Here is a 14,331-nt window from a genome sequence, read left to right on the forward strand (position 1 = left end):
CCTCCTGCCAGATCCCGCCGGGGTCTCGCCCCAAAAGCCACGCGGTGCGCACCGGGCTGCTGAGTCCAACTGCAATGGCGAGAAGAGGAGGAGGAGGAGCCGGAGCCGGGGCCGGGGGCGAGCGGGCGGGCGCGCGCCGGGGAGGTGCGGGGCCACGTGACCGGTCGGAGCCCCGCCCCTTCGCCGCCGCGTTGCCGCTCGACGCAGGCCCAGCCAGAGAGGGAAGGAGGGACAAAGAGAGATAAGGAGGTGGGCCCTGGTCACGTGACAGAACCGTAGGCGTTACGTGGCGTCGGAACGTTTCCCTCCTCTTTCCACGCCTCTACTTGATCATGTGACAGTGGCAAATTCAGCGTTCTCCTTGGCCACGTGAGAAGGACCGTGGCGCCTTCCCGTTGTCGTATTGGTAGGCCTGCATCATGTGACAACATCGCGGCTCTTTTTTTCAATGGCGGTTTTTGAGAGGCCATTACCACGTGAGGCAGGGCGAGCGTCTGAGTCTCTAGGCGGCTGCTAGTTTACGCGCCTGCGCGGACGCCATCTTACACTCGTTGAAGTACGTTGGCGGAAACGGGAAAGAAGCTTGCGCGTGAGCGTACTCTTAGTGGCTTGTTCCCGGTAGAGGAGGTTCGGCCTCCAATCGAGGGATTACCGCGGAACTTCCTCCCCACTGTCCGCATCTCCTGCGAGAGGCCGAGCGGACTCGAGGTGCGTGTGCGAGGAAAGGGCGGGCCGAGCACCTCGTTGCTGCCCCGGGACTGGTGCCAAGCGAGCGCCCCGGGTCTTTGGTGTTAAAACTTTATCCGGTGTAGCGCCCAGCCGGATTGCCGAGCTTCTGAAGGGCAGAACCGAGTTGGTCGGGATCTTCCAGCCGCCCACTCACAGATGGAGGAACTGACGCCCGATCCAGAAAAAAACCCAACTGGAGACTTAACGGTCTTTGGTGGGAGAGCTGGGGCTGCGACAGAGATGCTCGGCCAACCACTTCTCAGGGCTCATAAGTAAAGCTACCGGGGACCGAGCGCCTTTTCTTTACAAGCCTGGTGTCGTTGAACCCTCCCGAGCGCTTCGTGAGATCCCCGATGTACAACCTATGCATAAACTAAACCCCACTCATCTCCAGTGTCAGGATCAAGTTGGCGCTCGACAGGCGTCGTTGTTAGGCAGGTTGTCGTGTGCGAGTCTGTGATTCAGACACTGCCGAGATTTGGAACAAGGAGTAGTTCAAAAGGTTTCCTTCCTAAAGAAGGCGAGAAGTCGTTCCAAACTTACGGCCTAATAACGGATTTTCCTTGCAAAAACGTAGGGATGGTGCAGCTAATTTGTTAAGAATGCAAGATCCAGGGTCGTACTAGGTTTGAGTCTCCCGGTGTGACCAAGAATAGTGCCCCTCCCTGAGCCTCCGTTTTGTTATCTGCAAAATGGTGATGATTTATTTTCTTAAAAGCACCTGGCACAATTCTTTGCGCAGAACAAATGCCCCCAAATGATAGTTGTTACTAACAAGGTAAGGTGTAAAAATGTGATTACAGAATGAGTGCATGCTGTACCTATCACTTTTCATTTTTGTTTACACTTAGATCTTGAACCAATAGTCTATTCATATGATATAAATAAAATGTCAAATGTGCAAAACGATGTGAGAAAACAAAGTCAATTTGTCTCCTCCAGACACCCTCCTTTTTGGCAACCATTGTAAAGTTTTTTGTGTGTATCTCTCCAGAGATGTTTTAGTTCCAGAGATGCTTAATTATGTTTTTATTAGAGTTTCTCGTAAATAATAGACGCTCTGCATCTTGCTTTTTTTTCCCCGACTTGGAGATCTTTCTTTAAATAAAGCTTGAGATTGAAAAAAGTTTTGGTTAAATTAATGGGGCAGTATTCAGACAAAATTAGCTAAAATAAATTTAGATTGTTCAAGGTCACCATGACAATAAAGGTGATAACTTGGCTTTAACACTGAGTTAGAGATCAGCTATTCCTCTGCGTGACACTTGAGGGAAGAGGCTCAGAGGTGGGGCAAGTTGACTAAGCTAATAGCGCTACCAAGTGGCAGAACAAGGAAGGTTTCTAGTTTTCTGATTGGCAAGCCCATAGGACCTTTCTTGGGAGGGACCCAAGGTTGCTTTTTTTTTTTTCTGGCTGCGCCAGGCAGCTTGCAGTATCTTAGTTCCCTGACCAGGGAGCGAAACTGGGCCCACATCAGTGAAAGCGCTGAGTCCTAACCACTGGACTGAGAGGCAATTCCCAAGGTTACATTTCTGAAGAACTGGCTTTTGAGGATCTCATTCCTCTAAGGTAGCCCTTACCAAATTCCTTTGATATATGGGCAGATAAGAACATGATTACAGACCAAGGCTCCATGGAGGAGCCCAGGATGGACCTGAAGAGTTTTTGAACCTCAAAGCGTTGCTGGAGTGGCTGGCATGGAGTTAATGCTAAAGAAACAGTTGTGTGGGGCTTCCCTGGTGGCGCAGTGGTTGAGAGTCCGTCTGCCGATGCAGGGGACGCGGGTTCGTGCCCCGGTCCGGGAAGATCCCACATGCCGCGGAGCGGCTGGTCCCGTGAGCCATGGCCGCTGAGCCTGCGCGTCCGGAGCCTGTGCTCCACAACGGGAGAGGCCACAACAGTGAGAGGCCTGCGTACCGCAAAAAAAAAAAAAAAACAGTTGTTGTTGCGATTGTTACCTATTGGACTGGTGCCCCATCCAACCAGATTCTTTCAGTGACGTGGTCCATTAAAGTGCAGGTGAGGTGATGAGAAAACCAGAACTCCCTTAAGAGTGTATTCCCGTGGACCCACCTGTACGCCATCCACCAGGAGCTGCTGGGTAAGAGGTTTTCAGCCCGGCCTTCCTTGTCCCTGTTCTCTCCTTGGTCACCATACAAGATGGAGACCCAAGATGTCATCTGCCCTCTCATCCCTACACCTCCACCCTGGCCCAGCCTCCCACCCTTGCCTTTCCATTATTCCATGGTTAGCAACCCCCTGTATGCATAACAATTCTCTCACCTCCTTGCCTTAGCTGACCCCTGCCCACTGTCTTCTGGCTTTACCTTCTCCTGTCTCCATTACACCCACTCCCTCATTAGTTGAAGAGTGAGGTCTGCCCCTCTCCTCTTGCAGTCCCTTGATCTAAACAGATTCTGCCATCCTCTGGGACTTCAGTGTCTTCATGAACATCCTCTCCATTCCTTGCCTTCCTCACCTTAAGAGATTTCTCCTACTTCAGCCCCCCAACCCCAAAGTCCCCTGATCACACCCAAGAACTCCGCTTGAAAGTTTTTTGAACCACACCTGCTGCTTTCCCACCCTCTCAGTAGAGTGAACATAGGTTGACCGCCGTGCTTTGGGGAACCACCCCGCTCCCTTGCTCAATCTGTAGTTCAGTTGTTGGGTCCCCACTGCTGGACTCTGAAACCAGTCCCATGGCCTGGCTACAATGATCGGCTTAGCGGTAACTGACCAAACTCAGGCTAGTCAGAGCCAGTGAGCACCAGCCCTGGGATTTGTGGGTAAAAGAAGCCTTTATTTCTCTGATCTTGAAGCCAAAGTACAAGGTGTGGTTGGGGGACAGGGAGTGTTTGACAGAGAATGAAACTGACCTGGAAGAAAGCTGAGCCAAAAGATGGGGCAAGAAAACGTTACGGTGTTTACTCCAAAAATTAAACATAGAATTAACATGTCATCCAGCAATTCCACTTTTTATCTCTTTTTTTTTTTTTTTTTGGCCGTGCCACAAGGTATGTGAGATCTTAGTTCCCTGACCGGGGATCAAACCTGCACCCCTGGCATTGGAAGCATAGAGTCTTAACCACTGGACTGCCAGGGAAGTCCTGGCAATTCCACTTCTGAGTATATACCCAAAAGAAATGAAAGCAGGGACTTGACATACTTGGACACCCATGTTTGTAGCAGCATTAATAGCCAAAAGGTAGAAGCAACTCAAATGTCCATGGATGGATGAATGGATGGATAAACAAAATGTGGTCCATCCATACAGTGGAATATTATTCAGCCCTAAAAGGAAAGGAAATTCTGACACATGCTACAACATGGATGAACCTTGAGGACATTTTGTTAAGTGAAATAAACCAGTCACAAAAGGACAAATACTGCATGAGTCTACTCATTTGAGTCCCTAGAGGAGTCAAGTGCATAGACACAGAGAGTAGGATGGCGGGTGCCAGGGCTGGGGGAGGGGGATGGGGAATTAGTGTTTGATGAGGACAGAGTTTCAGTTTGAGAAGACGAAAAAGTTCTGGAGATGCCTGGTGGTTGCCCAGCAATGTGAACGTGCCTAATGCCACTGAACTGCAGACTTTAAAATGGTTACGGTGGTAAATTTAACGTGTATTTTACGACAGTGTTTTGTTTTTTTGGCTGTGCTGGGTCTTCGTTGCGGCGCGTCGGCTTTCTCTAGTTGCGGCGAGCTGGGGCTACTCTTCATTGCGGTCCGCGGGCTTCTCATTGCGGTGGCTTCTTGTTGCAGAGCACGGGCTCTAGGCGTGCGGGCTCAGTAGTTGTGGCGTACGGGCTTAGTTGCTCCGTGGAGTGTGGGATCTTCCCGGACCGCGGATCGATCCCGTGTCCCCTGCGTTGGCAGGCGGATTCTTAACCGCTGCACCACCAGGGAAGTTCCAACACAGTTCCTCTTCAGTCCCTTGTATCTACTACATGAAGTGCATGGCTGAGCGCACTCAAAATGGCTGTACGTGGGTCACCCACCGCTGTGCCCATATCAGGCCAACCTCACAGATAAGTAATATAATATTTACCCAATCCTAAGTGTAGAGCTTGGTAAATTTTTACATAGCATACATCTGTGTAACTACCACCCCAGTCAAGACAAGGAACATTGTCACCACCCCAGGAAGTTACCTCCTGCCCTTCCCAGCCAATTGCCAGGCCTTTTCTTACATCACCAGGGTGAACATTACCTGTTCTAGAATGTTACAGAATTGGAAGACATCTTTGTGTCTGTCCCTTGCCTGGGCCACTTTTGAGTTTTCTGCCAGCTTGTAACTGGCCTGCACATCTATACCTCCTTTCCAAAAGGGCAGCGGTCCTCTCCCCCTGGCCTGGCCTCATCCTGACTCACATTATATCCATACCTCTCAGAGAGGCAAACTGCAGCAATGAATGCCGGCCACCAGAGCTGGTAACTTACAGACTGTCTCTGGAGGCAGAGGAGCTGGCCTTAGAGGCTGTGCAGCTGGGAGCAGCTGCTGGGACCCAGTGAGAAAACCATCCAATGGGCCTGGCCTCATGGAGCTGACCTAGAAAGGGAGGAAGGCAATAAACAACGAGCGAAGTATGTAAGATGTCCATAGTGGCAAGTGCAGTGGCGAAAATAAAGCTGGGGGGTGCAGGGCCAGGGTGGGTGAGATTTTAAGTCAGATGGTGTGCAGAAAAGCCCTTACAGGGAGCCTAAGGACCTAGGCCAAGCAGATTGCTGGGTAGAGAGTCTTCCAGGCAGAGGGAACAGTCAGTGCAAAGTCCCAGAGGTTGTCTGTGCTTGTGGAAGGAGCAGCGAGGAGGAGGCCCGAGGGGCTGGAACAGGGCCAGTGAGGGAGGAGGGGAAGAAGCACCATGCAGGAAAGGGCAAAGAGGTCCTATAGGGCCCCCTGGACACACATGGAGACAGTGGCTTTCACTCTGGGTGCCTTGAACTCCATAGGAGGGTTTTGGTTTGGTTTGGTTTGGTTTGGGTTTTTTTATTGGAGTATAGTTGATTTACAACTGTGTCAGTTTCAGGTGTACAGCAAAGTGAATCACACATATACATATATCCACTCTTTTTTTTTTTTTAGATTCTTTTCCCATATAGGCCATTACAGAGTATTGAGTAGAGTTCCCTGTGCTATACAGCAGGTTCTTTTTAGCTACGTAGGAGGGTCTTGAGCAGCAGAGAGATAGGATCCATCCTTCATCTCTCCCTTGCCCATACCCTCAAGTCTCTGCTCCTCTCCATTAGCCGCAACTAAAAATCACACATATACATATATCCACTCTTTTTTTTTTTTCAGATTCTTTTCCCATATAGGCCATTACAGAGTATTGAGTAGAGTTCCCTGTGCTATACAGCAGGTTCTTTTTAGCTACGTAGGAGGGTCTTGAGCAGCAGAGAGATAGGATCCATCCTTCATCTCTCCCTTGCCCATACCCTCAAGTCTCTGCTCCTCTCCATTAGCCGCAACTAAATCTAGCTTTCCACCTGCACCTTGTACCCCGGTGAGTTTGGGGGGAGCAAAGAAACTCCCACAACCCTCGTAACATTCCTTGTTCACGCGGTGCTCTCCCGCACGCAAAGATGATTTCTCACACCTTCATTCTTCTCACAGCTCTGCCATCTCCCCATGCTCTGCTCTCAGCTGATGACCTTCCTGCTTATTTCAAGAGCAAACAGTTGCTCCCATGCATATTCTTCCACCACTAAAGCCATGAGCACTTGTGACCACATCCCTGTCTTCCCCCAGCTCCCTCTCTGGCTCTCCTCAAGTCCACTTTTTCTCCTCCTCTCCCCAGGGCTCAGACTGGCCTCTGTCTAGGGCAGGTAGCCTCAGCCAGCCCTGGGGATGTAAAAGACCATCCAAAACACTGAGCACTCCTGATGGCATGCCTGCAGCCTGAAATTCTCCCCTGTGGTCCAGATCCACCCATGCAACCATCTATGTGACAGCTTCCCTTGGAGGTATTGTGTTCAATGGGTCCAAAATGAACCTACCTCGGACTTCCCTGGCGGTCCGGTGGTTAAGACTCTGTGCTTCCAATGCAGGGGGTGTGGGTTCGATCCCTGGTTGAGGAACCAAGATCTCACATGCTGCGTGGCGCAGCTAAAAAAAAAAAAAAAAAACCCAACCTACCTACCCAGATCCACTTTATCATTTCTCTGCACCCTTGCCAGGGCTTTGTGTGGTTTTGCACCACTGCCTGTACCTGCAACTCTTCTTCAGAGAACTACCCCTGGGCTCTGGACCACGTTGCCAATGCACCTTTGCTAGCACACTCAGAGAATCAGAAGTGCCTGAGAGCTTACCTTCCCCTGGGGCCACCTCTAATCAATGACTTACCGGTGCAGGCTGTAACTCAACCTCCAGAGCTCCCTGGCAATCAGGCGACATGTGCCCTCTGCAGGACTCTGCCTGGGCTTGCCTCCACTCAGAGCTGTGCTTCTTCCTGCTTCTTTGGCTCTTTTCCTTTTTTAAAAAAATATTTATTTATTTATTTAGCTGTGCCAGGTCTTAGTTGAGGCACGCGGGATATCTGTTGCCGCATGCCGGATCTTTCAGTTGCAGCATGCAGGCTCTACCTAGTTCCCTAACCAGGGATCGACCCCAGGCCCACTGCATTGGGAGCGCAGAGTCTTAACCACTGGACCACCAGGGAAGTCCCAGCTCCTTTCTTTCACATTCCACGTGTAATCAATCAGGTCAGCTCTTCAGATTATATCCAAAATCTGCACACGTTTTATCACCAAGACACATCAGAGCATGTGCTGGGACTAGAGCAGTAGCCTCCTCTTTGGTCTCCCTGCTTCTACTTTTGCTAACACTGGGCACTTTCCAGATCAGGCACTGTGCTAAACCCTTTACATTCATTCAGCTGTTTCATGCCTCTATACTGAGTGCCTGCTCTGTCCCAGGCACTCTGCCCAGCCCTGGGATAAAGTCTCAATACTAAAGAATAAGCAAGATCTGACATTCTGGTTGGGGAGACTGACAGTTAGCAAGTGAAAATACAAAGAAGTAATTGCAGACTGTGACAAGTGACATGAGGAAAAGAAACGGTGACGTGGTCATCACTAAGAGAGGCCAACTTTTTTTTTATAATTAATTAATTTTTGGCTGCACTGGTCTTCACTGCTGCATGCAGGCTTTCTCTAGTTGCGGAGAGCAGGGACTACTCTTCGCTGTGGTGCGCAGGCTTCTCGTTGCGGTGGCTTCTCTTGTCGCAGAGCATGGGCTCAAGGCGCGCATGTTTCCGTAGTTGTGGCTCGCGGGCTGTAGAGCGCAGGCTCAGTAGGTGTGGCGCAAGGGCTTAGTTGCTCCGCGGCATGTGGGATCCTGCCAGATCAGGGCTCGAACCCGTGCGCCCTGCATTGGCAGGTAGATTCTTAACCTTCTTAACCACTGCACCACCAGGGAAGTCCCAAGGCCACCTTTTTTTTTTTTTGCGGCACGCGGGCCTCTCACTGTTGTGGCCTCTCCAGTTGCGGAGCACAGGCTCCGGACGCGCAGGCTCAGCGGCCGTGGCTCACGGGCCCAGCCGCTCCACAGCATGGGGTATCTTCCCGGACCAGGGCACGAACCCGTGTCCCCCGCATCAGCAGACGGACTCTCAACCACTGCGCCACCAGGGAAGTCCCAAGGCCAACTTTTGATGAGCAGGGAAGGCTTCCTGGAGGTAAGCGCTGAGCTGAAGGTAGGATGGGGAGCTAGCTGTAGAAAGAGCCAGGTGGAGAGCGTTTCAGGCACAATCCCTGGGGCCAGGGTGTCTGGATGAGTCAGCAAGAGGGTGTTAATGGGGCGGATGGGGCCGGGCCTTGTGGGCTGCCATGAAGACTTTGGCTTTCACTCAGTAAAAAGGAGCAACGGAGGGTTCTTGAGCAGAGGAGGGGTGTGAACTCACTCCGGTGTTAGCAGGCGCCCTTCCGCACCTGTGGGGGAAACAGTGAAGGAGTGGGGACGGATGAGTTGATAACGAAGGCTGGGAGCTGGAACTATGGGGAGAAGTGAGCAGGTTTAGGAGCTGTTTTGGAGGCGGGGTTAACAGGAGCTGGGGGGTAAGAAAGGAACAAACCTAAAAGATCGAACGAACAAGGAAACCCAAAGAACATCTGTACAGGATAGCGGGTGAGGGCTTTGGAGACCTGACCTTCTCAGCCCCTTTCCTGCTGGGGTCACCTTCAGACACGTCGCCCAACTCACCTGCCTTAATTAGTGAATGGCGACAGTACATAAGCAGATGAGAAGTACTCCAAAAATGGTAGTTATTTAAGAAAAAATTCCGGAGGCAGGAATGTAGGAGGGAGAAAGACAGTTAACATGGTGGAGCAGTTGGCCCAGAAGTGACAGTAAGCGAGCTGGCACCAAGGGGGCAGTAGCGAGCCTCCAGGTTAGCAGGGTCGGGCAGCTTGGCAGGTCTGAAGCCCTTTAGACGAGACTATGGTGCCCAGGTGCCCGGCCAGGGACAAAGCAGGCCTGGGGGCACATGTCCAGGCTGTGTGATGAGGAGGTAGGCAGGTCACTGCCACCTTCTGCAGTCTGAGGATCAGAGCCTAATAAGGGCTATTTGTTCAGGAGAAACCTGAGCCGGCCGCATGGTGGAATTCAGGCGGAGGCCAGCAGACAGAGGCTTCCTGCCCTCCCTCCTCCTCCCTGGGGAGAGTAGCCCCAGATCAGAGGATCCCAGGGAGGCTGAAGCTGGGGTTCCCCCTACCAGCCTCCCACTCCCCCCACAAACACTCCAGGCTCCGGCTCTGTACAATAGGCACTTTATTAGTGGTTGGAATGCAGTTACAAGTAGGGCTGTACGGACAGAATGGGGGAGGGGGCGGCAGGCACTGGAGACAGAAACCCCAGGCTGGGATTTCTCCAGATCCCGGATTGGGATCCTGGATTGGATTGAGCGGAGCCGGGGGGGGGGGGCCTTGGGATATGGCGAAGGGGGAACCAGCACACCCGTTCCCCCGGAGTTCAACAAATTTGGCAAAAGGATCCTCAAGGGGAGGGGACTGGGCCGGGGGAGGGGTCCCCCCATTTGCCCAGGGCATCTGCCCATCTCCCCACTTCCTCTGAAATCATCCCTTGGGTGGATTCAGTTTCTTTTCTCTCTTACAAAGAGAGCTGTGTCAATAACTGGCAGAGAAGGGCGGCGGGGGGCGGCGGGATTCGGCCCAACCTGCCAGCCAGACGGTTTCCATTAAGCCGCTATTAGCGACCTCCTCCCCCCTGTTCCACACCAGCTTGATCCCAGCCTCCCTACCCGGACAGCCTGCCTTCTGTGCCAGGAGACACCCCTACCTGGCACACCCCCACCCCAACCCCAACCCTACCGAGGAGGGGACATCGGAAAGCATTCCTCAGTGGCCCCATCTCAGCCGTGATGACAGAAAAAAAGCTAACAGACCCTTTAATGCATGTCCAGGTTAAAAAAATAATAATAAATGCCTGCAGCAGCCGGTAACCAGTTGTTCAGCCCCAGAGAAGGGTCCTGGCATCCTGGCCGGAGGAAACGCAAGTGAAAAGTGGACTTCCTGTGGCCACCGCTGCTGCAGACACAAACGCTGTCCTGTCATAAGAGGGGGACAGGAAGCGGAGGGCAGCCCGCAGAGGGCCCTTGCATGTCAGACACCAAGAAGCCTCGCTGGGCTTCTCATCCGGGCCAGTGGGGGCTGGAGAGACTCATCGCACAGTTTTTCTGGGGGGTGGGGGGCAGCCGTGAAAACGCGGACTGGCCCTCGGCATAGGGAGGAGATCCCACAAATCCTCCAGGTTCCCGGAAACTGGTGGTAACTGGATGATGGGGAGGGGCAGGAAGGGGGCGGCAGTGATAGGACTTCAGGTCAGCCCGATGGGCTGGGGGTTCTGACCCAGCTGCCAAGCACCCATTGTGAGACTTCCGGGGAGGGGTAGGAGGGCGGGGCCTTTAGGACTCCACCGGCTTCTTGTTGGTCTTGTTCAAAAGCTTCTTGAGGGTGAGAGACATGAAGTAAGGCCTCTCAGCGGTGCCATCGTTCCTCTCCAGGTCCTCCACTGCGGAGAGAGAGGCCCCAGAGCAGGTGGCATGAGGGGAGCCCACGGGCAGGGGCCTTAGGGGACAGGGTGGGCGGACAGGGGCCACAGAGAAGCCTCAGAGGGTTAGGAAGCAAGACATGCTGGGACTGGAGGGGGTGGACTGGAGCAGGCTGGGAACTCGACACACACACACACCCACACACCCACACACATGCTCCCCACTCCCAGGCCAGGAAGCCCCGCGTGCACCCCCGATCTACAGGGAGGAAACAAGGAGGCCTGCGTGGCCTCCAAGCCAGCCTCCCTCTCTACTCGACTTCGCCCCGCTTCCCCTCCTCCTCCGCACTCTCCTTCAACAGGATGTCTCTCAGCTCGGGCGACATGAAGTAGGGTCGCTCCTGAGAGCCGTCATTCCTTTCCAGGTCCTCACCTGGGCTCCCCCCAGGAACCAGCAGGGGGGGAATGGGGGTGGTCAGGAAGGGAGGGAAAGAGGGAGGCAGGGAAGAACAGGGAAGCCAGCAGGCATGGAGGAGAGGAAGAGAAAGAGAAAACAAAACAAAAAAACACAGACAGATGGAGAGACCAGAGTTAGTGGCAGCCACCGATCCCACCCGCCCCGCAACAAAGCCGGAAACTCCGAAGCTGAGGGCCCAGGGGCACAGTGTTCTAGTTGCAGCCTGGACCAGGGGACAACAGGATGGAGAAGCTCTGAGCGCAGGGGGAAGCTGAGAGAGGGCACGCCAGGGCCCTGCGACGAGGGACAGCCAGGCCCTAGGGGAGGCTGCGGGCACTGGGTTGGCGTGTGTACCCCCATCGGAGGGAGATGTTCTGCCCAGAGGGGAAAAGGGAGTCAGGGCCCAGGAAGGGTGGGGATGAGGGATTACTCACAGAAACAGAGGAATAGTGTGTCCACACACATGCCGTAGACGCTGAAGAAGCCGTGGGCAATCAGGTAGGAGCCGATGATCACCGTCTAGGCAAGGAGAGACAAGCTGTTTCCACCCCAGCTCCTGCTCAGGGCAACCCCCCACTTACCACCACATCCCTCCCCAGCTGGGGTTATGGCATTTCCCTGCTGATAAGCCCCTCCTCTGGACCTCCCCGGTGGTGCAGTGGTTAAGAATCTGCCTGTCGATGCAGCGGACACGGGTTCGATCCCTGGTCCGGGAAGATCCCACATGCCGCGGAGCAACTGAGCCCACGCACCACAACTACTGAGCCCGCGTGCCACAACTACTGAAGCCTGCACGCCCTAGAGCCCGTGCATCCTCTGGCTGCAATTTTATGCATCTTCAGGGCAAGACAGATTTAATGCTCACAACCCTACTAGACTGTGTCTATCCCGTTTATAACTATATCCCCAGTTGGGACTTCCCTGGTAGTCTAGTGGTTAAGACTCTGCACTTCCACTGCAGGGGATGTGGGTTCGATCCCTGGTCATGGAACTAAGATCCCGCATGCCACGAGATGTGGCCAAAAATATAAATAATTAAAAAAATTTTTGTTAATTTAAAAATAACTATATCCCCAGCAATCTGGAAACTCACGGGGCCTTGGTAGGTACCTGATAAGCATTTATTGACTGAAGTGAGCAGACTTGAGAGAGATTACATAACTTGCCCAGAGTCACTCAGAACTAGCAAATAAAGAACTAAGATAAAAATCGAGGTCACATATATACACTAATGTGTATAAAATAGATAACTAATAAGAACCTGCTGTATAAAAAATAAATAAAATTCAAAAAAAAAAATCGAGGTCACTGGGCTCCAAGGCCTGCACTCAGATACTGTACTGCTCTTAGGGTGATGACCTAATCCCTCCACGGCCCCATCACCTCCCTGCCCTTATCTCCACCTCCTTGCCACCTCCACACCAGCCACACTGATTTGCTCACTGTTCCTGGCATAGTCCTGCCTCAGGGCTTCCGTACTTGTTCCCTCTGCCTGGATGTTGCCTGCATCTTCTTCAGATCTTAGGTGTGACATCACTTCCACGGGGAAGCCCCCTGGACTCCCACACCTGCCCACATCCTCCACCACAAGCTCTAACAATTGGTTCCCTGTAATTCTGCCCTGTGGCACACACAAGTTTGCAAGCATGCATCCAATGCAGATCATCATTGGTTAATGTCGATTTACTCCTAAACTGTAAGGCCTTTTTCTTGGCTGCACGGCATGTGGGATCTTAGTTCCCCAACCAGGGATCGAACCCGTACCCCCTGCAGTGGAAAAGCGGAGTCCTAACTGCTGGACCGCCAAGGAAGTCCCAAACTGTAAAGCCTTTACAGGTCACGCCTGGAACTTGGTCGGTACTTAATGTTTGTGTCCTGAATTAACAACTCCCTACCTCTGAGCCCCATCCACATCTGTCTAGTCAAAGGTAGCTAGGCAAGTCCCAACATCTTCTCCCCAACCCCTGTCTGTCCCCAAAAGTTCATACCAGTATAGGAACCCAGTAATAATTGAGGGGTGGTGCTGTGTCCTGCACGATCCTGATTCGGTGGGTGAAGAAGAAGAAAGCCAGGATCCCTGGAGAGGGGGAGGAAACCGGGATGGTTGAGGGTTCTGGATAAAGGAAATAGCCCCCCTCAAGAAGACCCCAGAGAAGAAGACAGTTATCAGAGAAGACGTGGGGGCCCGACAGCAGCTCACAAGCGGCCCCCAACAGGCTCCCGCAGCTGGACAGCACTCACCCACACTACCCACGATCAGAAGTTTGCCCAACAGTAAGAGGAAGTCGGTAACTTTGTCCAGGACAGCCACCCTGCCGGGGACAGTAGGAAACAGGCGTGAGTGCTGGCTCAGGGCCTGGGGGAGGAGGGAGGTGGCCAGAGGACAGTGTTTTCCCAGACCTGATGATGTTTCTCATGAGGAGGAAGAAGGCGTTTCTGGCTGAGGTGCAGAAGTTGGTGCCATAGATGGCAATCTGAAGAGAGGTGGGAGGGACGGATCAGGCCCAGTGGGTGGGGAGTGAGGGCTCCTCCACCCAGCAGGAGCTGGTGGGTTAGTGCCTGGTCCCAGGCTTACTCACCATGATGTAGGCATTCCTGTTGAGGAATCTGATGAATTTCTCCAGGCACCAGAAGCAGCATTTGAGACAGGTCATGAGGAACTTTGCAAACTTGTTCTCCGCAGCTGGTAGATGAGGGAGAGATGCAGAGGTGGGTGAGAGGAGACCCCACTCGGCCTGGTAGGAGCCCCCTATCTCCTTGTTACACACACTTGCCATAGTCCAGGACCCTTAGAGCCCACCTTCTCAAAGAGGTGGGGAGAGGAGACTTGATCCAGGACCTCAGGCCCAGCCTCCAAGACAAGAAGCAGTGACAACCCACACTGCTATCCTGGCCCCGCCTCCAGGGCAGAAGCCAATCCTTGATGCCTCCTTGGCTCCACCCCAAAGTACAACCAATCCCAGCCGAACCCTCTCGTCAGGAACCAGTGGTGGCCCAGTCCTCTTGTTCCCACCCCCTCAGCAGTAAGAACACCCAGTGGGCTCTTTCAGCCACCCCTCCATCACAGGAACCAATCACTCAAGACCGTCAGCCCCACCCTTTCCCCACCATAGGCAGAAACCAATCTTTGTCCATCCA

The 14,331-nt window shown here is 53.0% G+C and overlaps 1 protein-coding gene across 3 annotated transcripts in view; it reads right to left on the reverse strand.

Moving 5' to 3' along the window:
- Nucleotides 1–9,479: 9,479 nt before the first annotated feature.
- Nucleotides 9,480–14,331, reverse strand: part of SLC44A2 (solute carrier family 44 member 2 (CTL2 blood group)) — a 28,257-nt gene continuing 23,405 nt past the window's right edge. For 2 of the 3 annotated variants that reach the window (XM_024745782.1, XM_024745781.1), the window contains exons 17-22: nucleotides 13,773–13,876; nucleotides 13,594–13,667; nucleotides 13,435–13,505; nucleotides 13,182–13,270; nucleotides 11,628–11,712; nucleotides 10,764–11,169 (exon numbers count right to left, since the gene is read on the reverse strand). In XM_024745782.1, the coding sequence (XP_024601550.1) occupies nucleotides 11,048–11,169; nucleotides 11,628–11,712; nucleotides 13,182–13,270; nucleotides 13,435–13,505; nucleotides 13,594–13,667; nucleotides 13,773–13,876 (545 nt within the window). In that variant the 3' untranslated portion in view covers nucleotides 10,764–11,047. The other variant, XM_024745783.1, reaches the window with a different exon arrangement.

The sequence above is a fragment of the Neophocaena asiaeorientalis genome, unplaced genomic scaffold, assembly GCF_003031525.2.
Source record: "Neophocaena asiaeorientalis asiaeorientalis breed wild unplaced genomic scaffold, Neophocaena_asiaeorientalis_V1.1 scaffold357, whole genome shotgun sequence".
Classification (NCBI taxonomy): Eukaryota; Metazoa; Chordata; class Mammalia; order Artiodactyla; family Phocoenidae; genus Neophocaena; species Neophocaena asiaeorientalis.